Source organism: Oryza sativa, chromosome 7 (assembly GCF_034140825.1).
Source record: "Oryza sativa Japonica Group chromosome 7, ASM3414082v1".
Taxonomy (NCBI): Eukaryota; Viridiplantae; Streptophyta; class Magnoliopsida; order Poales; family Poaceae; genus Oryza; species Oryza sativa.
The window spans coordinates 16355828-16382971 of NC_089041.1; the positions used below are offsets into that span (position 1 = coordinate 16355828).

At 41.9% G+C, this 27144-nt stretch overlaps 4 protein-coding genes across 11 annotated transcripts; all 4 read right to left on the minus strand.

Annotated features, from left to right (window-relative positions):
• Positions 1-698: 698 nt before the first annotated feature.
• LOC9267670 (clathrin light chain 3) lies at positions 699-2464 on the minus strand. The gene is made up of 3 exons (XM_015790490.3): positions 1915-2464; positions 1624-1777; positions 699-1522 (listed from the first exon to the last, which is right to left on the minus strand). The coding sequence occupies exons 1-3, from the start codon at positions 2382-2384 to the stop codon at positions 1055-1057; spliced, it is 1092 nt and encodes a 363-aa protein (XP_015645976.1). The 5' UTR covers positions 2385-2464; the 3' UTR covers positions 699-1054.
• Positions 2465-4668: 2204 nt separating this feature from the next.
• LOC4343162 (uncharacterized) lies at positions 4669-14822 on the minus strand. Of its 7 annotated transcripts, XM_026027248.2 has the most exons (10): positions 14554-14822; positions 12618-13036; positions 12300-12436; positions 9778-9891; positions 9635-9703; positions 9058-9175; positions 8063-8223; positions 7856-7985; positions 5908-7387; positions 4669-4984 (listed from the first exon to the last, which is right to left on the minus strand). In XM_026027248.2, the coding sequence occupies exons 2-10, from the start codon at positions 12933-12935 to the stop codon at positions 4980-4982; spliced, it is 2532 nt and encodes an 843-aa protein (XP_025883033.1). In that variant the 5' UTR covers positions 12936-13036; positions 14554-14822; the 3' UTR covers positions 4669-4979. The 7 variants fall into 7 exon arrangements, with proteins under 7 accessions (XP_025883033.1, XP_066168070.1, XP_066168069.1 ...); XM_066311973.1 differs by lacking the exon at positions 5908-7387; XM_066311972.1 differs by lacking the exon at positions 4669-4984 and having other exon boundaries at positions 5178-7309; positions 12618-12935.
• Positions 14823-17870: 3048 nt separating this feature from the next.
• LOC4343164 (acetylornithine aminotransferase, mitochondrial) lies at positions 17871-20009 on the minus strand. The gene is made up of 3 exons (XM_015792513.3): positions 19515-20009; positions 18992-19408; positions 17871-18630 (listed from the first exon to the last, which is right to left on the minus strand). The coding sequence occupies exons 1-3, from the start codon at positions 19968-19970 to the stop codon at positions 18178-18180; spliced, it is 1326 nt and encodes a 441-aa protein (XP_015647999.1). The 5' UTR covers positions 19971-20009; the 3' UTR covers positions 17871-18177.
• A 2315-nt stretch (positions 20010-22324) lies between these two features.
• LOC4343165 (glutamate--cysteine ligase B, chloroplastic-like) lies at positions 22325-26966 on the minus strand. Of its 2 annotated transcripts, none has more exons than NM_001422137.1 (16): positions 26848-26938; positions 26476-26747; positions 25747-25897; positions 25445-25552; positions 25205-25297; positions 24995-25078; positions 24819-24887; positions 24655-24725; positions 24513-24581; positions 24262-24355; positions 24055-24144; positions 23880-23960; positions 23610-23702; positions 23310-23390; positions 23145-23214; positions 22325-23005 (listed from the first exon to the last, which is right to left on the minus strand). In NM_001422137.1, the coding sequence occupies exons 2-16, from the start codon at positions 26721-26723 to the stop codon at positions 22917-22919; spliced, it is 1491 nt and encodes a 496-aa protein (NP_001409066.1). In that variant the 5' UTR covers positions 26724-26747; positions 26848-26938; the 3' UTR covers positions 22325-22916. The 2 variants fall into 2 exon arrangements, with proteins under 2 accessions (NP_001409066.1, XP_066168071.1); XM_066311974.1 differs by having other exon boundaries at positions 22402-23005; positions 26476-26736; positions 26848-26966.
• Positions 26967-27144: the final 178 nt, after the last annotated feature.

Below are 27144 nucleotides of genomic sequence, written 5' to 3' on the forward strand. Positions count from 1 at the left end.
ATAAGATGTCAAGATGTGCAGCGCTGGTGCGGGACAAAGTGCTCGAAGGAATATGATGGCGCAACAAGAGAATTTGTGGAGTTATTTTTGGACCCAAATCTCAATCCTATATGTATATTGGGCTGATGTATAAATCATAAGTGCTAGCTAATTTTTTATTTGTTGTTTGTTAGTATCGTTCCTAGTCACTAATTGGGCTTTGACAGAACAATCAGTAATATCACTAGGGTCTAGTTTTTCTCTTTGCTGGGGTCATAGATGGTAAAATAAAGAGGGGTAGGAGAGGTTCGCAAAACATCGTTCGAGTCAACTTATCCCTATGAATGGTTGTAGCTTCGCCCCTGCCATATTCAGCAATGCTAGAAAATCTTATAATATGAAATGGAGAAAGTATAACCATATAAATCGAAGTACTTGCGCTGGGTCGAAGACTCGACCTAAATGGATAGGTTCCACCAAAAGAAACATAACCGTCGGTAAAACGCACTCATGCTCACGCTGTGTGGATGCAAAACTGAACAACTCTTAACTCTGTCGAACATCTACAAATAACTGAAGAACAGAGAAAACAGTATGTGTGAGCAGAGTTTGCACTGCATATACTAGCGGGCTGATTCGCTTCAGATCGTATCTTCCAGCCAGCTGCTGCAAGTATACAGAATCCAGAAGAAAATTAACGTGCAGATACTACGTGCAACTAGCAAAGCAAATTTCAAAGTTACGAATCCAAAGGAACGCTTTTGGCACTGAAGATTATCAGCTCATAATCTGACAACCAACCGAGTTATTCGCTGCACACATATACAGTGACTAGCTGAGTGCCCGTGCGTTACAACGGAGAAAATAATTCACACCTAACTACGACTCAATATATAAATGATGCAAAATTGTGAAAAATGCAAAAGAGAAAGGAACAGCTTACGCCTAAATCTCTTATTCTAACATGAACATAGAAGAGAGAGAGAACCATGCATGATACTAGCTGTTTCTGAATTTTATCAGAGTCCACGAATTCCGTAGCAATTTGGCTGTCGATCAATGCAGCCTTGTCCGATCACTTCTTGGCCGTCTCCTCGGCTGCCGCCTTGTTCGCCTGCGCATCCGCCGCCGCCGCGGCGGTCACCGGCGGACCAGCCGCGGCCTCCTTCTCGCCTCCGGCCGCCTTCTTCTCAATCTCTCCAGCTGCCTTCTCTGCCTCGCCGTCCTTGTTGGCGTCCGTGTCGCCGCCGGTGTCCTTCGCTGGCTGCGGCGGAGGAGGCGCCATGTGCGGCGGCGGGGTCTGCTTGAGCTTCATGAGGACCTGGCGCATCCGGGAGAGGTCGGTGGGCTTGCCGGGCTTGGTGCCCTGGACGACCACCACGCCGGGCTGCTTCGCCTTGGCGTTGGCCTCCGCCGACTGCTTCTCCCTCCTCTTGCCCCGCTTCTCCAGCCCCGGGATCTCGTGCGGCACCATCTCCGCGATCGCCTTCCAGTACTGCTTCTCCGCCTCCCCGTGGAACTTCTCCTGCTTCGCCAAGAACAGCTGCACCATCCATGGCGATGATGGCGGGTCAGTCTGATAGTTCACGAGTTGTATGATGTGCAGCTCATCAATGGCGGAGAAGAAGATGGTGACCGACCAACCTTCTCCCGGTCTCTGTTCTGAGCCCGGTTGGTGTCGCCGTTGAGCTTGCGCTTCTCGGCGAAGGATCGCTTGAACTCGTCGGCTTCCGCGATGATCTCGCCGCGCCGCTCCCTCTCCTTCCGCTCCTTCTCCTCCAGCATCAGCGCGTTTTGGCTGCAGAATTAAACCCATCGATTTCTTGATTTCTTTTTCGATCAAGCTTTGGGGGAGGCGGCAGATCAGATCAAGAAATGCGCGCGAATTGATGCTTTTTGGGAGATTATGGGATGATCGGAGTGGAGCACACTCACCGGCGCCACTCACGCCGGAGGATGCCCTCCTCCTTCATGGCCTCGGGCGGCGGCAGGACGGGCCCGTCGTCGCCGTCTCCGGCGCCGGCGAAGAGGTCGTCGTCGATGCCACCGCCGTCGCCGACCACCACGCCGCCACCCATGACGTCGCCGATCTGGTCCACGTGGCCATTCATCACGTCCCCCGACCCGCCGTACCCATACGCGGCGCCGCCGTTCGAGCTCGAGCCCAGGGGAATGCCGGCGCCGACGCCGCCGTCGGTCCCGGCGCCGGCGCCAGCCAGGTCGTCCTCGGAGGCGGCGGTGCCGAAGGACGAGTAGGACGTGGCGAAGCGGTGGCCACGGCGCAGGGCGCCGAGGCCGCCCTGGGCGCCGTCGGCGGCGGGGTCGAAGGGAGCGGGAGGGAGCACGTCGTCGTCGTCGGCGTCGCCGTCGCCGGCGACGGCCGCGACGGAGTCGAAGGATGACATGGCGATGGCGCACGCGCGCGGTAGGATGGGATAGCGGCTTAGCGGATCTTTGGGAGGTTTTTTTGGATCCGACAAGAGTGTTGGAGAGGAAGAGGGAGGTACCGTTATTTTCTTAGAGACATTGCTCGGTTAAGTTTGACCGTTATTTTCTCGTTTTGACATTTTTTTTACATAATAATTTTTTTTTGGCTTTTACTTAAAAAAACTACGACATAATTTTATAAATGAATAATGATTACAAAATTACATCTTATAACTTAAGGAAAACTAATTACAGTGTATTGTATAAACTTTGCCCATCCTTTTTATTTCCGTAAGTTTTACTCTTTCCATTGCATACTTTGGATCACTTCCATACTCTTTTGTTAGTTGACCATAATTTTTTATGAAAATTAATACAACATATTTGCTGTAAAAGAAATCTATTTATACGATACATAAATAATTTTTAATAACAAATAAATAATACTAGTTTAGTCATTTCTACAAATAAATAATATATCGCATAATAAACTCATATATACTATTTAAAATGTTAGTTGTGGTAATATCCATTTCCACACCATCCTTACCAGGCTACCACTGACATGTGGGCTCCATAATCTATACTATTATATTATATTATATTATATTACAATGAGTCATCTCCCGTTTCATTATTGGCTCTCTCCAAATTTCAAAATCACCTACTTGTTCAATAAAGAAAATTATAGTATTGCCTGAACTAAATAAGTGCTTATTAATTGATTTAATAAGGTAGAGACTCAATTTGTTTTCTGTTACAATACATTGGCTCTAAGCTAGTAATTATAATATTATCATATAACAAATTTCTACCCTATAACAATATACTACATAAATTTATATGTTTCTTTATACCAAAATGTAAAATGGACTTTTTGATAGAAATGAATGGTCAGCTTAAGATCAACTGATGAAAAAGGAGTAAGAGAGAAAGAGAGAATCTATTATATGCCACCGAGTTTATCACAAGTCCATAATTTACCACTGACTTTGTCACGTTCTATAATATATCATCAACTTTGGCTTAACTTCTACGATTTACCATTGTCGTCCGGTTAGCCTTCGTTAGTACTGTACAATTTTGTCCAAATGACCAAAATACCCATATGATAAAAACTTTCAAAATTTGGACAAAAATTCTGAAATATCAGATATTAAGTTTTTGGCAAAATTTTGGATTTTTACAATCTTATATTTCTAATATGATATTTTGAATTTTTGTCCAAATTATGGAAGTTTTTTTCCTAGGGGTATTTTGGTCATTTGGACAAAATTATATAGTGCTAGGAGGCTAATCGGACAGTGATGGTAAATAGTAGAAGTTAAGTAAAAGTCGGTGGCATTTTATAGAATGTGATAAAGTCAGTGGCAAATCGTAGAGCCGTGACAAACTTAGTGGTATATAATGGATTCTCTCTAATAAAGATCAAAACTAAAATTCGAAGATAGACAATGTAATGAGCAAAACCCCACAGTATAAAAGGGATTGAGGAATATTTCAGGAGTATATAGGGAATATTTCAGTTAGCGTGAGTATGCATAACTGTTATTTCTCCCAATAGCTTACTAGAGCTATATATATTCCTTCTTTTTCGTAAATCAGAAAAGTAGAATCTTCGAAATCATCAGCCCATGAAGTAGAATCTTCGAAATCATCGGCTGATGATTATGTCGATCAAAGTTCACTCGTTTCACCGCCGACTAACGTCTAATCAATGTGGAAGACAACACAGGTAACTGAGCCGTAAATAAGTGATTCGTCCAAGCGAACCCAATCTGATGAGGACACCACCACAAGAGCACTATACTAATAGGGAACCTCCAGTACAACGCCTTTAAATAGATCGAGACATCTAGAATATCGTAATCGCTATCCCCGAACATATAGAACATTTTTTTTTTACTTGTAGGGTCTACCGAAGACATGGAAGAGAGACGGGGCATCACAACATCGTCTCTAGGAGGATAAATAGTGCCCACATGTGTCACTGATGTCTCTCCTCAAGTGGTAGCCGGCTCTCCCACAACAGCAATGGTGGCTACCAAACGGATGAATTGGCCGAATTGGCCACAGTAGGAGAAGTCTAGAATGGATGAATTGGCCGAGCTCTCAGTATACTGGTCCTTCAATTGCTAGTCTGGCTAGTCTGAACACGGTTTTCTAAAGAGGCAATTTCATTCTTACCCCTATTTTAATATCCAACATTAATTTTATCTCTGTTTTTTAGGTTTTTTTATTTCTTTTTTTTAAGAAGCCAAATTTTACTCCCACTTTGGACTGGAGGATGGATATGGACATGTTGACGGTATTAAATTTTTTATGAAAATACATCCATACCTTTACTTGCTATTACACATTTCACACTTTGTTTGTCAATTGTGCATCTGCCCCCTATTTGTACATGCAGCTAGTAGTTCTGATAAATTAACTTTGACAGAATTTCAACAAAATTTTGTTTCCGGCACCGCGTTCCAGAATAGCACATTCCACCGTCGCCGTGGACAGCTTGAGCTTGCTAAGCATCAACACGAACCATGAAGTCAGAGGCTGGGACATACGACTTCCAAGAATCAGCCTGCAAACGAATGGTTCCACGTGTTTCAATACCTTTGAATTGAATTTCTTATGACGATTGAGAAGATAGCGCATGCAAGAAAAAATAAATGCAGACATCGTCGTTTTTACAGATATGAACCATCATATTGGTTAGCCTTGTCTAGTGCACAAACCAAAATCAGTTAAACATTCCAGTAAAGTAAAATAAAATATGGCTAAGTTAGAGAACTCATTTCAAATAGAGTGAATAAAAATCGAATCCTCATGTCATTACATCTTAGGAATCAACAAGATACCTATCAAGCACAAGTTCACAACTAAAGAAAACTACTACATTCCCCTGAGAAACCTTATTTTGCTGAGAGGCCAAGACCTGAAACAAATTATTGAGACAGCCTCTAAATGGAATCTGGGACTGAAATTATTGAGGCAAAATAAACGGATCAACTGCAAAAAATGGGAATCCTTAGTTTCCAACTCTTTTCAGACTCCCAGCACGCCCAGATATATACATACAGGCATAGCAGAAATGTATGTACAGATATTCTGAAGCCACAACGTTAGAACAGCTCAAAACCACACTATGTTAGTTGGTGCCCAGAATCATTCTGTTCCAGCCCTACCTAGACTTCTCATTGTGCACCTCGATTGTACCTAAATCAACCTATTTCTAAAGTCTCAGGATTTATCTGGTCCAGGGACCTCGAAATTGCCTGTTCGTTAAGTTGGGCATTCCAGGATTCTGTTGTATCAGGTTTGTCCACTGCATGTTATTCAGAGAACCTACAGATGCTACATGACTGCTTGAACTACTGGGCAGATTCTGGGTGTAACCATATATACTAGGAGCTTGAAGATTTGTGCCTTGAGTTCTAGGAACAAAACTTCCAGACATAGGAACTTGGTTCCTTATTTCAAGGAGCTGGCTAGGGCTGGACCTACCAGATTGCATGTGTAGCGACGATGACGGTAGTCTGTACTGGGCCAAAGCACTGAAGAGGCTTCCATCTGTGTTGCTGCTTCCAACTGGAAAGGCCTGGGGCAAGCAGTTATTTGACTCCATTGCAGGCCAATTATCATGTGGCTGGTGCTCCTGAGGGAAGCGGTTATATCTATGATCCATAGAACCAGAAGAAGCGAAAGAATGCTGTTCAAGGATAGAATTGTTTCCTTTAGTTTGAAAACTCACATCAGAATACAAATTCTTGTGAAGTTCATCATAAAGGACACTGTTGCTCTGATCAACCAACTGTTGCTCCTGCAAGGGACTGGGAAAGTGAGTGGGCTGAGAGAATCGGTTGTTGTCCAAAGAATGCAAATCAGTTGACTGCCCAATGCAATCTGTATGTTCAAGGGAGTAAGGAAGCATTCCAATGTCATTTGCTACTGTCTGGACCTGACCATTGCTTTGCCGGTTTGAACAAGGTTGCATAAATGACGCTGGATTGTCCATTGGGAAGGCAGCCGCAATGGTGACTTGTGACTGCTGCTGACTTAAAATACCATTCTCCATGCAAACTACAGAACCCTGTTGTCCAGCAGGGAGATGTCTATGCCCAATCTGTAAGCCACCTGAACCATTATACACGCTACTATTCTCCAGTGGAAGGTAATAGGAATCATCAGGTTCAGGCAACTCCCATAAATCTTTAACACCTTTTGCTGCTTGACCATTTAGATGTTCTTCCACAGGAATTTGTCCCCCTGAGGTGTTGGAAAGCAATGTGGAACTGTTTGATGGTATCACTGTAGTATTCTCAACCTCTTTCGAATCCATAGTTACATCATTCATCTCTGGATAACTGTTTACTAAAGAAATATCATTTGCACTATGGCCTTTGTCTATCATAATTTTGTATCTGGTGCCTTTCAGGCCCTGATTTTGCTCATGAGCATGCATTGATGGCCCTGTGTAAGTAATGCCCTCAAGACTTTGAGCTTGTGTATTTTGGCTCTCACGAGTGTCAATGGGAGCGGTTGTATAACAGGTAGTCTTGATCTGCCGTCTCTCTGGGCTATGATCAATAATAGTTGTATCTGTATAGCTTATTTCTTTGAAATCTTCAGCTTGAACATCTGGACCATCATTACTGAATTTTGTATTCACGAAATCTTCATTCTGCTCCTCTACGTTGCTGGCACAGAATGAAATGCTTCTATCTGCACAGCTGGTGCCCTTGTAATCTTGGGCTTGCAAATCAGAGTTCTCCCTACCCTGACTATCATGATGGTCAGCAGATGTTTCAATATGCTTGGTTTCATCATCATCACAATCTTGACGAGATGGGCAATGATCATTACCACCTTGCAACATATCTTCAGACAACTGTTCTACCAGAGCATCCTGCAAATCAGTGCTGCCGTCATTTTCGCAGGCACCATGTTGACCAAGCTCTTTTGTTATGCCTGCTAACTGGTCTGCCTTCTCATCATAAACAAAAATAAATAAACCATAATCATCTATTGAGTACTCAAATAATTATTTCTTTTCAAAGGAAATTATGTCCGTATAAATAAGTAGAACCCCTACAACTAATCGAGTGTTATTGTGTTAACTTTCTCTAGAAAATGACAAGGTACTACAACATATCAGTAAGAAAACACTGCACAGCAATTTCCCTTCAGTAATGACAATTTTTTAGATCTTCCACAGTAGATCCATTACAAATCAGTATTTTATACACATGGTAACAGAGTTTTAGAATGAACATCATGTCGAATAGTAACTTTGCTGCTGTGTATGATATGATACATGAAAAATACAAGACACATAGTAGTAGGAACAAAGTGATATCATCCACTATATTTTTCATACATTCAAGTAAAATACCTTGATCTGGAAAATCAAAAGACTTTCAAACAAGAATTGAAAGGATTAGTCACAGCGAACCTTTCTCATGATAGATACATTCTTTTCGCCTAGCTCAAGACCAAGTAAATTTCTCAGTTTCTCTGTTGTCACCCTATTGTTCTTAAGGACCTCGAAAGCAGCAGGTATATCATTGCAGGATATGTTCAACCTATATGCAAATAATTTACCATAAGAATCTTGAACCCAAAAACAAGATAAAAATGTTAAAATTAAAATGTTACTAACCAATGTTCACGCAGTCTCCTCTGTTCATCATCTATTAATGTTCCATATGGTTTTACATGGAATTTATCAAGGTTACCAATTACACGAGTAAGATGCTTGGTTTTAATGCCATCACCAGACTGCTTCATGCTCTTAACAAGGTTGTGCTGTGTTCTGCTGATCTGAAAAAGTTAAACAAGCATTAATATCACAGAACATCGAATTATATATTCCATATAGTAAAGTATATTACATATGATTGGTCAAAATTAGATATCTGTTATTTTCTGTAAATATTAGTCAACATTCAGAACTATATAATTGTTTAGATTAGCTACATGCGTTAACTGGAAAGAATCATCAAATATACTTTCTAAAAGCTCTGCTGCAAAATATTATATATTAAATATTATTGTCTTTTTATGCTAAAGAAACAATTTGGCAGTTAGATTGCCATCTATCCAAATTTGTAATCAAATTTACACAGCTCTAGCTGCGGTTAATGTTACACAGTAAAACAAGACTATTAATTCTTCAAAAGAATTGGGAAAGAAGATAACAATAATTTAGGAACTAAATAAGAGAAAGGGGTTATATATGTGAGATAATGGTAATTAAGCAATTTAAGATTTTTATTATAGAGCTGATATCATTCATTAAGCATTTAATTTTGCTTTGTAATATAATCCTCAAAACTAGAAGAAAAGGAAATAAAACTTTGGGAGCAAAGAAAGCAAATATACAAATAGAAGGTTAGTTTCAGCAATATATACAAGTTTGGCAGCTAAATGTCTCCTTTTTTATTTTAAGATGGGCACTGAAACTAATTGCATGATTTCCATTTGGCTATTACAGAGGTGCACAAATACAAGACTGAGCTCATTGTTCTTTCTTAATGAAGCTCCAATACTCTCCCGAGAGAGAGAGAGAGAGAGAGAGAGAGAGAGAGAGAGAGAGAAGCTCAAATAGCCAATGCTGAACAAAAATACTTCATTATGGCTCACATAACATCTTACCTCAATATATGACATAAACTTCGAAACATCACTACTCTGTGCAACCTTCAAGGGCATTTCACTACTGGTAACTTTTGGTCGCGTATCTCCTTGCTTGTGTTTAGCAAGGTTATTATCCCTGCACACACATAACGGATAGAGGTTTTAGCAATTCAGAAGTCCTTTGTTGAAATTAGATAGCATCTCTCTACTTAAATATTTAATCAGATTATGTCTTTTTTTTCCTTAAAAAAGTCAATTGGTAAAAGAAACATTGATGACTGTTTATACAATTAGAAAACTAAGCTATTTTAATGCACAACAACGGCAGTAATTGAATATGTCGATATGATTAGCCAGAAAACTAAGGCACTTGGCAATTTTAAAGCACTGAAATGTTAGAACTACACATTGATCGTGTTACTTGGAACACCACTCAAATGTGAAAAAGGATAGTCCAACGGCAATATAATGTATGATTTGAAGAACAGAAGGATGAATAGATGATAATTTTGCAAGTGGAATTTAAAAGGAAATGAGAAACAGTAATTTATCAAGATACAGAATATAGAAGATCAAAAAATTTAAGAAGCATAACCTGAACATTATTTCTGGATCATCAGAACTTAGCCATCTCTTCTTCCATTTCTTCAAGGACTCAACCATGCTGCACAATTATCTTAGCATAAATATCATAGCCAAAATGGTACATTTATAACAGAATTGGATGGTTTGGTATACTTGGAATGGTAGTTATTCAGGTTAACACGATATGCCTTCTCGTCAGCTCTAATTTGCTTCTCCTTATTAAGTAAGGCATCTGGGTGAGTATCACCATAGCAAAGAGAGGAGGACCTGTAATTTAATAATAATTCAATCAGCAATCAACATCTTGCAGAAATTGAGAAGTATAGAAGTCTAGTGAACAATTTTAAAAGACAAAAGAAGTGCAGTGCAATATCATTTGTGAACAACTGAACAAACAGGCAGGCGTTGTCCTGGAGCAGGGCTGTCAGGGCGACTGTCCTGGGCCCCGGACCCAAGCCCACATGTGCACCACGAGTTAGTTATGTATCGGTAGCCAGGAGACTAGTAGAGGCCCGTGCAAGCCAATAATTGCTCTCATTCCGCTTCTGCCGCAAGTTACGAAAAGTTGACAACGCCTTGTTCCCTATTTTTCCAAAATGTACACTGATGCAGCTCCTAATCTCCTGTTTGGTTGCTTTCTTTCACATAATTGATTTGAAGAATTTCAACCCGGCCCATATCTAGTTTTGCAAGATCAACTCCAAAAAATTGGATCTTTGCTTCATAGTCAAAATAAAACATCGAGGTAAGACAAGATTATTAGATCCAAACATTGTTGCTAAATCGTAAAGCCGAGTCGAGATACCATCTACCGAATAGGAGACTAGTATTGACTAGTCATTGAGTTGACTATTCTATCATGGTGTTACTACATATATCGATTACTTCTACTGCTAGGATGTTATTACTTGCTGTGCCTAATGGACCCAGTGGAGCTCTCCTCTCATCTCCCTTTCACTCAATAGGGCCTGATAGGCCAGGTCTCCCAAACAACTCACTGTTGCAGCCTTCACTGCACTCCTTTGCGTCTTCTGTTGCCAGCAAGTCAAGTCGTGCCGCTGAAGTGGTGCTCCATGAAAGACTTTAGGATTGGTCATAGGTAGGACATGAAAACAGTGAATCCAGAATATTCTTGTTATTTTGATTTCCTTGGTATTGCTTTATTTCTATAATACATTTGCACTAATTTTTAATGGTAATGTGTCCTTTTCTCATTTCAGCACTCCTCTCAGAGCGCTTGAGGACTTTGTCTTATACGTATTTTTCTTTGTTCTATTTCAGTTTATACATGATCAAAATTTAGGTGCTTTTGTTCCTTATTCCTACCAAATCTTGTATTATTGTATGGTATAAATTACTGTATTTAGCTGATGCGATATTCTCTCATGCTCCAGAGTGTATATCCTAGTAGTGTGTAATATTTTTTGAACATTACATTTGTTACTATAATAAAATTACTGTTAGCACCTGCATCATAAACAGGACTTCATGATCCTTGGACAATCATGGTAGTAAACATCTGCTGGAGGGAGGTCGCTTGGTGACAACTTCAACTAGAATGGACGGTGATGTGAGGCAGGGATTCTAGATTAATCTGTAATAGAACTGGGGAAGACCAGGGCTCTGTTTAGGGACTTGTTTATTCGTCTTTGTTTGACAGAAAGAGATGCCAGCCCCATTTATAGATGAGTTGACCCACGGGATGCTTATCTCTAAAACTAAGGAAATAGATAACAACTCAATAATATCTCTAAAATAACAACTGAATACTGCTGATACAGTATCAAATGGGAAAATAGTGATTGTTCACATGCATGAACGGTCTATCGATTGTAATTCATGTACGTGACAGACAATGTGTGCAACCACATGCCTAATAGGAATTATGCATGAAATAGGATAAAAATGAACTCTAATGTCAGCAACTAGCCCACTATATCACTTTTAATGGTGTGGATCAACATGTATTGCCTACAAAATATGATGAGTGTAAAGGGAACATTCTGGGGTATCAGTGGCTTTTGGTGTTAGTATGAGCCTTCCAGAATGAGTCATAGTCCCTCAATTTGGTAGCTCTTGAAATCCAATTTAAAGGTTTTGTTTGATATGCAAAAGTACATTTTGACATTATGTTAGCTTATGCATTATTCTATTAATCATATATTCATATTGGAGCTAGTAATTGTTCGGCGTACATAAATACCAGGTAGAATATTTTAGAAAGCTGATCACATTTACGTAACACTTAGAAAGAGAGTTGGCATGTGAGCTGGAGCAACACATCCCAAGCCCCAGCTTTAGCAGGACAAACAATTATATGTTCAACAAAAACACAAAATGAATAAGGGACAAACTGCATGACTTCTATGATGGATGTAAAACATACCTAACTTGTTCCCATGAGAATATGCCAAACAAAATAAAATAAAATATTCAAATGGAGAATCACGCCACATCTATGCAAGGCAAAAAGGAGTTCTACGAGGAAAAGCATATATCCACCTGTTTCAAACCTTATTGATATTTTTTGAACATACACTAGAATGAAGATGAAACAAGTAGGCCCCTACAGAGGCAATTTCTAAAATTGTACTAGAACGCAATAAAAAATGCAGCTAAAATGTCTAGAAGTGCAAATGGAAGTGATCACAGAAATCACATCATAGAGAACTTGCCAGCTGAGGGAAGGATTTCCAAAGTGATAATTTTGGCCTTTAAGCAATAAATGAACATTTTCTTCTGCATCAATCTCAGTTGGAAGAAACTGTATGAGAAACTTTCTGTCAGCTTCTGTCAGACATGTATCCCAAACCTATAATCAATTCACAATTGTCAATATTAATATGTAATAAGAGTATACCCCTGTAATGGGGCATCAAGATATCAAGATCATTATTCTAAAGCAATTAAAGCTTTAGCACGAAAAGGCAGGCATTGTGAAAAATAGATGGCAAAAGAACAAAGCTTACATACAAAGGATAAACTAATCACACCTTATAGGACAGCACACTTCTCAAGTTCTCCAAGGAAAATGTCTCTGGAGGAATATATGTAACATCAGCCAGCCCTGAATCATGCTTCTGTCTGGAATCTATGAATGGTGCCAAGTCTGACCACAAAATCCCAACTTGTTCCTTTTGGGGAACCACTCTCTTTTGATAGTCATCCCATTTAAGAGCAATTTGAGACTTCAAACTTATATGGCAATTAGAAGACTCAACTTTTGACTTCTTCCATGTCCTGTTTTGATCTGAGTTAGTAGACCTTATTATACGTTTCTTTTGCTTGCCTGCTGCCATTCTGCAGGTCATCTGATCATAAAATGGAGGTTGTAAATCTTTTTACCAATATATGACTCTAATATTGCCTCTACACTAATGTATGTCCCATGTCAATGAAAAACAGGCTGCACCTGAAATGTACAATAATTTGGTTTGGTTGGTAGCTCAAAGACAATTGGTAACAGGAAAAAATATATATAGATTTTTCAGTCAACTTAACTGTGGACCTAGGTATACCAGTTAAAGACAGAAAGATGATGTAAGAAAGTAAGAAAAAAAAAGCTTCCCGACCACCCAAAGCTTGTTACAGCAAGTTTGACACACCCAAGCAACAAGACATCCTACAAGGAAGACGATTATCATGCAATGTTGTCTGGGTGACACCACACGGCCTCCAGGCACCCGGCCACCCACAGAGAGTTAACTGAGGTGATCGCAAGTTCCCCAAGTTAAGCAACCACTGCAAGCCCTCTGCAGCCTTGTTCCTCCCTCATATACCTTAAACACCTTTTTTGGATAAACATGACAGCATCAAAAGAAAACTAAATTTTACATCTTACTGTTTAGTATTCACGAGTCGTAGCAATTCATAATCCATTTTAGCATTTCAATTTTCTATTTTGCATAAATAGTACTTTATATCACAATTAAAATTTAAGAATGCAATTACATAAGAAAAGTGCCACTTTGAAGGAAAAATACCAAATCAATATATAGAATCACGAAGGATATTTGTCAGTAATGTAAATTATTTCATAAATAAGATTGTGACTGTCCAAATGAGCAGTCATGTAATTCCAACGAACGCTAAAAGTTAAGATAAGTTTGTGTGTATTGACCCCGTGATGAGTATAATAACTGTCTAATAAAAATTGACCAGATTTTACACCAAAGAAAATCAAATTTTAAAATTTAAGATAACTAATATGGCTGCAGGCTGCTAGTATCTGAACAAACTGTTCCTACAAAGTTAAGATACCCAAAGGTTTTAACCCAATCCATCGTGTCATTTGGCTGGCATTGCTAACAGGTGTGCCTAATTTAAATTCATAACTTCTCATATATCTGCGACTCAAGTATTCATCACAGCCAAATGTCATTGTCAGTAGTTCTCCTACTTTCCATATCACTTCCATGTTAAAACAAACTATAGGTTGCAGCCAATCAAAGTGTCAACAAATCTAGGGCCATCAAAGTTTAAACTTTGTCCTTAAGTTGAGAGGGCCTATTGACACAACAGCGGCCAGCAAGGGTGAATCCCCACAATAAATGTGCTCTCCCAAAAGTGCCAGCACTACGAAATCCGGAGCAACATAAAGTCAATATGAACCGCAATCCGTGCCTAGTGTTTGTTCAAGAAATACACGGAACCACAACAATTAGCTGCTACCATTATCGAATTATAACCAAATTCATGGAGTATTCCTCCCCCCAACCCCCCTCTACACGATTCTCCAAGGGTTCCATCACGAACGCAACAGGAACGGACGAGAACCCTACCGCTCCCCCCGAGGGCAAACCGACCGCATCGATCCCTAACGCGTCTACTCCCAAGTCCCAAACCACCCACCCACCCACCCCACCCATCCTTCCATCCATCGGATCTAGGAGGCCAGGACCAGATGCCGCGGAACGCGCGTACACGTACCTCGCGGTCGCTGCGGGAGAGGGCTAAGCCTCTCCTCCTCCCTCGTCGTCGGTGGCGGCGGCAGCGGCGGCGGCGCGGGAGCCTCGGCACCCAGTTCTGCGGCGGGGGGAAACCCTAAACCGGCCGCGCCCCTGAGGGCTGAGGCTGAGGTCTCCGCCGAGAGGAATCTGGGGCGGCGGCGGCGGCGGCGGGGGATGGTGGGGTGGAGGTAAGCAGGGGAAAGGCCCTGGATAAAGTAGAGAGCGGGGATAGGGGAAGCGACGCCACACGAGGAGGGAGGAGGAAGGAGGGAGCCTTCTATGTGGAGCGGTTTTGCGCCCCGATCCGGGTAACAAACGGTCATAGACTTACCTTCAACTTCAATATCAAAAATCAAAAGAGAGACGCTACAAAACGGAATGCTGTTCGAACGGGACAACATTAATATGGTAGTTACGATTCGGTCCCTGCGATTTACGGTGATATGTCCTAAATATCCCAGATCCAAAAATCAAGGTGCAAAACCAGGTTCCTCCTCGGCATCGCGCGCGATACCTCGTCGGCGTCGGCGACACCCAGATCCTCGTCGGCGACGGCTGGCAACCTCATTGGCGACACCCAGATCCTCGTCGGCATCGCGCGCGGAGCGCGTGATACCTCGTCGGTGTCGGTGACACCCAGATCTTCGTCGGCCACGGCCCGCAACATCGTCGGCGACACCCAGATCTTCCTCGGCATCGCGTGCACGATACCTCGTCGGCGACACCCAGATCCTCCTCGGTATCGCGCGCCACCGCACGCGATACCTCGTCGGCGACGGCCGGCAACCTCGTCGACGACACCAAAAACATCCTCGGCATCGCGCACTACCACGCGCGATACCTCGTCGGCGACGCCAACTATATCCTCGGCTTGCACGGGCAATACCTCATCGGCGCTGACCACAACCAGAACACTCCTCGGCGTTGATAGGTATTTTCATCTAAACTTGATACCTAATACTAGATGTTTTGAAACTTGATACCTAGTACTAGATGTTTTGAAACTTGATACTTGATACTAGATGTTTTAAAACTGGATACCTTATACTAGATAGATGTTTTAAAACTTGATACCTGATACTTCTGTAAGTAGAAATGCTAAATTTGTATCAAAATTGGTGAAAAAAGAAAACTGGTAATATTGTCCATGGTAATCTTACACTTATGTTTTGTGCTCATTTATCAATGTTTGTGCTCTTGCAAAAAGGCTGATAATTATTTTTTAGTAATCTGGTACTTCTGATTGTAGAACTGAAAAAAGTTTGATGAAAATTGGTACTAACCTGATAATGGTATGTTTGTCTAATTTGAGCCGTATAGAATTTAATGTTTTTTTTTTGTTTTGCACTATCAAAATGTGAAGGGGGAGTGGAAAAAAGTATGAGTTCGTCAGTTAGTTCTATTGAAAGAAGAATGGAAGATCTTCAAAACATGGGTGCTGGGGCTTGTGTTTCTGCTGAAACAAGTGTGAATGAGCAGGCTACAAGTGTGGGTGAGAGATGCTGAAGTTCTGAGGACAGCACTGCTTGAAGCTGGAATAGTCACAGGACCCACAAGTATTTTGCAAGTTGATGCTGGGGATGGATTTGAAATAGAACCAGTAAATCGAACTGGAGGATCTGAAATGGAGGCTGAAACAAGTGTGAATGAGCAGGCTACAAGTGTGGGTGAGAAGGATATAGATGCTGAAGTTCTGAGGGCAGCACTGCTTAAAGCTGGAATAGTGGCAGGACCCACGAGTATTTTGCAAGTTGATGCTGGGGATGGACTTGAAATAGAACCAGCAACTACAACTGAAGGATCTGAAATGGAGGGTGTCCAATCACAACCTGTGGTACCATTTGTTGGTATGGAGTTCTTTTCAGACAAAGAGGCACGCGTGTACTACAATAGGTATGCAAAAAATTGAGGTTTCGGTAGAAAGGTTTCGAGTTGCAAAAGAAGCAATGTCACCAAAGATTACAACAGATATGAGTTCGCTTGCTATTCTGAACGCACAAGTAAGGAGCAGAATGCAAAATCAAGTATTGGAAGCAGATCCAGGAAGTGCAACAGCATACGGAAAACTGATTGTAAGGCGAGAATGGTGGTCGTTAAAAGGGCTGAAAAGTGGGTGGTGACAATAGTAGACTTAGATCACAATCATCCTCCTTTGAGCCCCAATTCTCTAAGGTTCCTAGAATCACACCGTAACGTGTCGGATGAAGACTATGAGCTAATAGAATTACTGCACAACAACAACATCCCCACTAGAAGAATCATGTCTGTCCTGTCTGATTTGTATGGTACCATGCGTAACATACCATTCACAAAGAAAGATGTTAGCAATCTGAGGACATCGATGAGAAAACGGACTACTGCAAACGGAGACATGGCTGAAACCATCAAGTACTTCCAGGAATTGCAAGCAGAAGATCCATCGTTTTTCTATAGCATGGAACTGGACTCGGATAATACGGTTGGTAGCTTATTTTGGGTGGATGGTGCCTCAAAAGAAGCATACAAGAAATTTGGTGATTGTATCGTCTTCGACACAACATACTGCACAAATAAGTATAACCTCCCATTTGCTCCGATAATCGGGGTAAGCAACCATGGCCAGACTGTCCTATTTGGGTGTGTATTCCTGAAAAATGAAAAGATTGAAACTTTTGAATGGGTGTTTGAAACATTCTTGAAAGCAATGGATGGAAAAGAGCCACAATGCATCATGACTGATCAGGACAAAACAATGGAGATTGCAATTGCAAAAGTGCTGCCAAGAACTATTCATAGGCGCTGTATGTGGCATGTGCATAGGAATGCTAGTACTAACCTTGGTGTGCTGTTAAACGGCAAGGAAGGGTTTGAAACAGACTTGAAGTCATGCATTGATAATTCTTTGAACGAAGAAGAATTTGATGCAAGTTGGGATGCAATGATTGATAGACATGAGTTGTGTGGGAACAAGTATATGCAACACCTCTATGATAACAGGAAAAAGTGGGTCCCCTGTTTTTTCATGGATTACTTCTTCCCATTCATGAGCACCTCCCAAAGGAGTGAGAGCATGAACAAATTATTCAAAGATTTTGTCCACCCAGCTGATTTAATCAGGAATTTCATCTTCCAATATGAGAAACTTGCCCAATCTTGTCTTGACAGGGATGACAATCAGCGGTTTATAACAGTCCAAACAGACCCAAAAATGTGGTCTGGCTATCCAATGGAAGAACAAGACTCAAAGTTCTATACACGTGCAATGTTTGAGGAGTTTCAAGAAATGCTATACAGAGCTACCAAATACAAAACAATAAATGGGCCGGAACCTGGATCATATTTTGTGCAGCTAATTTTGGATGATGACAACAAGAAATTCTTGGTTCATTATGACATAAACAATGAAATCTACAGTTGTGCCTGCAAAAAATTTCAAAGGGATAAGATACTGTGTGGACATGTTTTAAAAGTGATGACACAATTGAATGTGTATGTGGCACCAGAAAAATATATGTGTGATCGCTGGACACTAAGAGGATCCGAACACGCTACAAGTACTCTTGTACCAGCACAAAATGATGAAGGAGCAAGCAGGAAGATGAGATATATTTCACTCTGTAAAAAATCAGCAACATTGCCTCACAACATTGCCTTTCCCGGCTGTCAGCACTATGACACCGCGGTCCAAGCATGCATCGACCAAAGGACCCGCTGGAACATCGAGCTCGATGCCGACGATGAGACCGATCCCCCGGATCTCTTTCACATGGGCGTTTCCACTCAGCTTGGTACTGAGAAGCTGCTTGAAGTTCTCTCCTTTCTTGGCCACCTCTGCTAGGAAGCCAGGTTTCTGGATCTTGTCCAATGTGGTCAATGCAGCCTGGCAAACAAGAGGGCCTCCCCCGAATGTGGTACCATGGTCGCCGTAGTTTATCGCTGAAGCAACCTTCTCGGTGACCAAGACTACACCGATGGGGAGACCACCCGCCAATGGCTTTGCCAAGGTCATAATGTCAGGTACTACTCCATAGGCTTCATACGCCCAGAGGTAACCAGTGCGTCCCAGACCACATTGCACCTGTGTTTAGTAACCATGTAACAGGAGTGTTAGATTAGATCAGCGCCCCCTTTCTGAATGCAACAGAGACATAGAATTTCAGAACTGTTCATTGATGATCGGCAGCTTTGGACATTTGCACTGATTTGAATAAGTATGAAAATGAAGGTTCCTATGGAGTGTGATCTCTGGTCTAAACTAAATGCATGTAAACAACTTTTACTTTGTACAATTCCCTCTGTTTTAATACAAATTGTGTAGTGGTTACCAATAGTTTTATATATATTTGGATTCAACTTGTGAGATTAGCATTGATTACTCAATCAACACCAACCCACAACATACTAAACATAAGGAGTAATAGAAGAAATATGTTTCATACCTCATCAAAAACCAAGAGAGCTCCAGCCTCATCGCAAGCATCCCGCAGCCCCTGCAAGAACTCCTTGGTGGCACTATGGATCCCACCCTCGCCCTGCATGGGCTCGACGAACACGGCAGCAATTTTGCCGGACTGAATCACCTTCTTGGCCTCCTCTAGGTTCCCGTACTCGGCGAACGTCGCGCCGGGCATCACCGGCGCGAACGGCTCCCGGTACTGCACCTTGCTGGTGAGCGCGAGCGACCCCATTGTCCTGCCATGGAAGCAGTTGGTGAACGACATGAACTCGGTGGGCGCGTCCCCGTCGGGGCGCGCCACCCTCTGGTACTTCCTGGCGAACTTGATGGCGGCCTCGTTGGCCTCCGTGCCGGTGTTGGCGAAGAAGACGCGGTCCGCGAAGGAGGCCTCCACGAGGCGCTTGGCGAGCGCCACATGCACGCGGAAAAAGAAATGATCACGGTGAGCTTGGCGTGACGAGAGGGTTGGGCAATGCGTCGAACACGTGGTGAGCGGTGGGCGTGACGCGTTCGAGACTGGCCTGGGGGACGGTGTACTGGACGTTGCTGGCGTGGACGAGGGTGGCGGCCTGGGCGGAGACGGCGGCGACCCAGTCGGGGTCGGCGTGGCCGAGCGCGTTGACGGCGATGCCGGCGGCCATGTCGAGGTACTCGCGCCCGTCGGCGTCGTACAGCTTGCAGCCGCGGCCGGCGACGAGGACGACGCGGGAGCGGTTGTACGTCCCGACGATGTACCTCGCCTCGTCCTCCACCACGGCGCGGCTCGCGGCGGACAGCTCGCGGCGCGCGGCCGCGGCGGGGGCGAGGGGCGCGGAGGTCGGGGGCGGCGGCGTGGGCGTGGGCGTGGCGAGGCACGCGGTGACGCGCGACGGACGGAGGCGCGCGCCGCCGAGGCCGAGGCCGCCAAGGGCGGCGGCGGTGGCGGGCGGGTTGAGGGCGAGGAAGGATTGGAGCGAGTTCATGGCGGGCGAGGAGAGGAGGGTTTGGGTGGAATCGGGCTTGGATGATTTGGGAATTGGAGGGATTAAATACGGGATTGGAATTGGGGGTTAGGTGTCGAATCGGCTGCCTGCTCTGCTCCTCGTGATTGTTTGTGTGGAGGCGGCTATCGCCTATCACGCTTTGGATCAAACAAAAGGTGTTAAGAGGTGTTTTTTTTTTCGTTGTTATACCACCACTGTACGTGTAACACCAAACTTACATACTTACAAATGTATTTTCTAACACATGTTAAAAGAGATGAAAAAAATGATGTAATATTCGTGAAATTTAGTTTTTAAATCTTGGTGGCATGCACCCACGTTTCCAGCACCACATCAGCGGCGTCTTTTCTGTGTCCTTTGTTTCAATAAGCTGATAGTTTTGCTGGCAACGTTTTAATTAGTGAGAATAAATATGATGGCTAAAATTTAATACTCCCTCCGTTCCAGGTTATAAGACGTTTTGACTTTGGTCAAAGTCAAACTGCTTTAAGTTTGACCAAGTTTATAGAAAAAAAGTAGCAACATTTTCAACTCAAGATAAATTTATTATGAAAATATATTCAATTATTGATTTGATGAAAGTAACTTAATATTATAAATATTACTATATTTGTCTATAAACTTAGTCAAACTTGAAATAGTTTGACTTTGACAAAAGTAAAAAATGTCTTATAACCTGAAATGGATGGAGGGAGTATTAAATTAGAGTGAATATCTCTCTATATATAGCGGTAGTTTGAGTTTCTTTTATACGTCTAATGTTGTATAATTATATCATTTCAAGAGTTATTAATAAAAGATTAAGAACTTATAGTCAGAATTTATCAAATACCAAACAGTGACAGTATCATTTTTTTTGAGCAGTTGTCTTTTTCTCGAGGAACCAATACTTTCTACCAGATTGATGTGTAGGATTTTGATGATATGGATAAGGCTGAAATATGGGGCATCATAGGCCTATCATGTGACTTCAACTAGGATAGAGTTCAACGACTTTACTGTTGTGTCTAAGGGTGTAAGTGGGTCAGCCGTGAATCTATTTATAGGTCAAGATAAACGGACTCGTGGTTTATTTTAGTCGATAAGTGAGTTTCGCGGGTTTGTCACTTACACTTCTAATTGTGTCACGTAGATAAATTGTTGATAGTGGCGAAACAAAAAACACAAACTTTATTTGATGGAGAGGATCCACGATACTTATCTTTTTAAATCTTACAAAAACTACAACAAATGTAGTGTAGTTTTAGGGGCTTAGGGGAGGCGATCGAGACCCCTGCTCACCCCCTCCCTATCTTCTCCACGGATAGTTGATGTATCACTTGAGTTAATATGAAGAGAATACATGCGAAATATGCAAAGATTTAACTCGGATGCTACAGATAAGACATAAGACATGATATAAGAGAGTTACTACCTCCATCCCAAAATAATAACATTTGACCGTCCGTCTTATTTGAAAAGTTTATAAAAAAATAAAAAAAATAGTGACACATAAAATATTTTTTTTCATGTTTTATCATCTACTAATAACAATAAAAATACTAATCATAAAAAAATTTCAAATAAAACAAACGGTCAAACGTTGGACATAAATAATATAAAATTACATTTATTTTAGTAAAATTATATTTATTTTAGGACGAAAGGAATAGCAGTTAGTGTTGCCGTGTGCACTCTAGTTTTTAAGATGCCGTGGATGATATAGACACTACTGATAGTATGTTTCGATGGAGAAATTATTATATGCTTTTCATTATCCTTTTTGTCTTTTTTTTTGCGGGGATTATCCTTTTTGTCTTTAATGTCTAGCTAGTAGCATTGGTATCTTTCTTTACACGCACTTATTTTTTTGGAAGCGTATTTATTTCCAGTAAAACACTATGATAAGATTAAGCACATCTTGGCCCGTTTCTTTACAACACATATGTTCCTCTTGCTTATGGGTCCCACATGTAAGTGAGAGGGAGTAGGTGCGAGTAAGGGAAATGTTCCAAACCAAGGTTGGTGGTTGGTGGTGGGTGGTGGCGTGCGTGCTTTCAGGACAGGAAGACGGGCTTGGTCAGAAGACTAGGGACAGAGAGCATGCACGCCGCACACGTTTGTTTTTTGCTTATACATTAACAATGCACAAACTTGATCATGTTCTTGAGACGACGACGACGAAATTTCGTTTATGCAGCATCATTCACCAGCTTGTTGATGAAAAATAAATAGAAGATGGGCATAGGCACAGGGAATAATAAGAAGAGCCATGTGATCTAAGAGAGATAAAACAAAGGAAAACCATGCAGTAATATCTGATTACTTGTCATATAACAAAATGACAGGGTGAGTACCTATCAGGATAGCATATATAGATTGATAGAAAGGTCCAAAAGGAAGGCAGCAGGAAACAACCAGTCAAGTCATATAAGTACCGAATAAAAAGGCACTTTCATGGAGACCACCAAATACACCAGCCATTACATCTGCAAGATATTTCTTTTAGCTGGATGAACTAACTCCACGTGCTTGTCAAATACTTATTCCAACATTTTCTGGAACCATATATATATAGTTTCCATCATGCACCAGATGGGCTTATTTTTCATACAAAAATCATCAGGAACAAAAGAGGGTCTGGTACAAACAGTGGTTTGTCCCATCTCCCTGTTGACGAGGGAAATCGGAAGTTGTAAAAGGCCCCAACAAAGACAGCACCTACAAAGGCTTCCGAACTCAAATGTTCCAGGAGGCAGAAACAATTGAGTCCGTGAAGCTGAATTGCTGCACGGCGGTTATTTTTCCCTCTTCAGGCTCAAGAAAAAACGGACGGCGGACATTAGCTGCCGAGGCATGGAATAGAATGGACATGAGTTTTTTTTCTGTATGGGGGGAGTACATCTACAGACTGTCCAGTTTTGCTGTGTAAGAGGTTTCTCAGCATCAGTATAACAACTCCTGGAAGACAGGATCGACGCTGCGTTGCCACTTCGTCTCGTACAAATTGAGCAGCCTCTCAGCTGGGGTCACTCCTGCAACAAAGTAGGCTACGAATTATTGTCTGAAAACAGAGTTAAACTCTTCATTTTTATTATCTAGAGCCCAGCAAAACCATGAAAATGTTTATATCATCATCAATGAAAAGAGATGCTGGAATGTTGAAATCTTCACCTGAACTGATCACTGCATCAACCTCTCTTAAGAAACCAACCTCCTTGTACCCTCTTCTTTCTAATCCATTCTGGAATAACAAAAAAAGGAGCATTACAGACAGGCAGATATAATCTGCATGCACTCCGTGTTATAAAAGAATGTACATTCAAGAAAGTAAATAACCTTGGACAACTGCAGAATTTCTTCAGCTAGATCTCTTACATATCCATCCCGGAAGGGTGTCTTCAAACCGGTTACAGGTACCTAATCAAATTAAATACAGTAAGGCCGAGGTGACTCTAGTAGCATGTTGTAACTTCCGAACCTGGGTTACTTTGCTAATTTACAAATTATTCTGACAAAAAAGATTGTATAATTCTGTTAAAACTGGTGTGATTGTAAGGCAAAACAAAAGTTTATTTATGGATCAACAGTATATTATATAACTTGGCAGGGACAGAGAGCACAAATAACTCAAGATACCTTTCGCCTTAGCATTTCTCTTTCTTCATTTGTCCAATCAGAGGTCATGTCCGAAATACTTTGCAGTGATTCCTCATCATACAACAGCCCAACCTGTATACAAGTACCAATTCCAAAACTGGTTCAAAATTCTTCCTATAGAACATGGAAGATATAAATTACTACAGTACCCATGTCCAAACTCTTTGTGTTTACTTCTACTTGACACCAAGACCACACTGCAAAGTGTACAGAAATACAAAAGAAGTGCAAAGGAGTAAGCTAACGAACCCAAAATGCTGGCAAAGCACACAATCTCCTCCATGGGCCACCATCAGCACCTCTCATCTCTAGATATCGCTTCAGCCTGACCTGCAAGCCAAATACAAAAGAACAAATAGTTATTACATTAAGCTTACAGTGTCAACATGCCATGATGATCAGCTATACAAATTTAAGGGCAAACCTCAGGAAATATCGTTGTTAGATGGTTCTCCCAGTCATTCAAAGTAGGCAGCTCCCCGGGAGCTTGTGGGAGTTTTCCTACCATAAAATCCTGCAAAACAAATATAAATCAAGTTAGTCTAGTTAATAACCAAGTTCTGTATTCTATAGCCAAAGCTCTACTGCATATAACAGAACAAGCACTAAGGTAACACAAACAGGAAGAGACCCGAAATGACATTCCAGTACAGTCAATGTACTTCTTATTTCGATAGACAAAATACATCGGGACATCTAATGCATAGTCCACATATCGCTCAAACCTGCATCAAAGAAACAAACTATAATCAGAATTTCAGTAACATGGAAACCTTCATTTCATGTGTAAAATATCTTTGGCCAAAATGAGGTCTTCAATCAAATTGCCAGTGTTCTGGGTGGGGGAAGAGGGTCGAATGGTATGAAATTATATATACTAACCCAAATGAGTCATCGAACACAAAAGGAAGCATCCCTGAGCGGTTGTTGTCAGTATCAGTCCAAATATGGCTGCAGATCATGAATGATGTTGGCAACTTCATACAACAAAACAATGTACTTTTAAAAGCAATAAAGCAATCACCTTCTTAAGCTAAGATACCCATTTGGTTTTCCTTCTTTGAAGGGAGAATTAGCAAATATTGCTGTTGCAATCTGTTAAATGGCAACAATCCATTAAATGAATAAACCAGGTTCATGTGAGAGAGGGCAAAGTAAATGATCAGGGAAGATAACAAAAGTACCCACAGGCTGTAATGCAAGACCAGTGCGGAATTTCCTTATCATATCTTGCTCTGAACTGAAGTCAAGATTAACCTTCATGACTCAAGTAAGTAAAGTTGTTTAGAGAAGTAACAATAAGTTTTCAAGTTTCTTTAAGATGGAATTCCAAAATTAGTACATGAACATATAATTACACTCACCTGAACAGTGCATGTTCGGAACATCATATCAAGCCCAAGAGAGCCAACTTTAGGCATGTAATTCCTCATAATTTCGTACCTTCCCTATAAAGAAAAAAAACTGAAGCATTAAAATTTATAGGAACCCTTCTTGTAAGTTAAGTTAAATATGTACGCGACACTGAATTCATACAAAAACTAAAGCTTTACAAGGTCTAAGGCCAAAACTACCTTGGGCATTATTGGTATGTCACTCAGTGCCCACTTTGGCTGAAAACCAATTCCGAGAAATCCAATCCCCATTTCCTCTCCAACTGCTTTGACCTACAAGAATAGACGTTTCGGATTGGATCAACTGCTGGCAAAAAAAAAAACTTTCGGACTGAAGATATATATGGCATGGCAATGCACAAATCATAACTGAAAATCACATAAAGCAAGAAGTTAATACAGGGATGCAGTGCGCATTACCTGGTAAAGATGTGAATTGACCTCAGCACAAGTTTGATGTAATGTTTCAAGAGGAGCACCACTAAGTTCAAACTGACCACCAGGTTCTAGTGAAATGCTTTGCTTTCCCTGCAACCATATACAAGTACCTCGAATTAAGGAACAAACTAAAATTGTCAGAACAAACTGTAATGTTTTTGTTTGTTTTTCCATTAGAGTTAATTACGGCACTCCAGTGAAGCACATGGAAATTTTCTCCACGTTAATTGTTGGTCTAAGTCATGTAAGGTGGTATTATAGGGGAAATAAGAGCAGAATACTACCTGCTTGAGACCGATAACATTATTTTCTTCAACTATCTTGTCCCAATCAAATCTCTCAGCAAGTCCATTCAGGATGTCACGGATCTGATCGTACTTTATAGGACGCAATGTATCAACTTCAAAACCGAACTTCTCATGTTCTGTGCCAATTCTGTGAAATCAGAAATTTATTTATGGCATAACCAAAATAACTAACTGGAATACTCCATATCAAACAAAGCGGGAGTAAATTGAACAAACAAGATGACATTGCCAATGCCACAAAAACTGAATGCAGGCACCAGCAGAACTTTCATGCCCAACGAATGGTGCTAGCAGATCAGGTAGAAATAACAATCACAGCTAAAATTACCAATAAAAAAATGATCAAACAGTTGCATTAACAACGCATAAGACTAAACAGTTTGTCTGCACAACATTAGAGTACTAGAGCCATATAAACCAGTTCATCAGTCATCAATAGAAAGCCCGAAATCAATCGATTTATAACTAAAACTGCAATTGCGTAGCTAAAGCAGCGAGTTAGGCTATGCCAATAGGAAATTCTCCAATTCCACATTTCCATCGAACCCGATACGATAATGATGTCTCCATGCGAACCATTCTACCAACCCCTAGTTTTTGTAGAGGAAAAAACTACCTACCACTACCACTAGTGAAGCAGTGACAAGCTATCCAATTTCGCAAAAAGAAAAAAAAAACAAACACAAGGGAATCTCCTCTCCTCACCTCCAGTTCTCCTTGGGCTTGCACCCGGAGACGAGGTAGGCCATGAGGTCCTCCTTGGTGAGCGGCTCCGTCATCTGCACCGCCTCCTCCGTCGGTGGGCTCGCTGCCACGGCCCCGCCTCGCCCCCTCCCCCTCCCCGCCGCCGTCGGGACCGCGACCACCGGCCGCCCCCTCCTCCTCCTCCTCCTCCCCGCCGCTCCCCCGTCCGGCGCCACCCGCGCCACCGCGAGCCGCGACGCCACCGCCATCAAATCCGTACACCTAAGAAAAACCTTGAGAATCACAACAAAAAAAAAGGGAAAAAATCAGCCGAAAATTGACGCGACAATACGTGGGCTCGGCTCACGAGGCCGCGGAATCGGGCTCACTCACCTCACCTCCCCTCCCCGCCGGCGAGAGAGGCGCCGCAGCGGCGGCGGCGGCAGCGAGGCGAGTGCGAGTGAGAGACAGCGAGAGGGAGAGGCGAGCGAGAAGATAGAGAGGAGGAGGCGAGGCGGCGAGGTTATAAAAGCGGTGGGGTGGGGGCCCACACGTCAGTGGCTGGGTGACGCCACGTCAGCTGGGCTCTCCCCCTTGAAGTGCGCGCTGTTTGGGAGTACCTATACATCTTTCGAAAGATTTTTATGATTGTATCACACATATTTTTAATCTTTGAATTAAAATCCGATA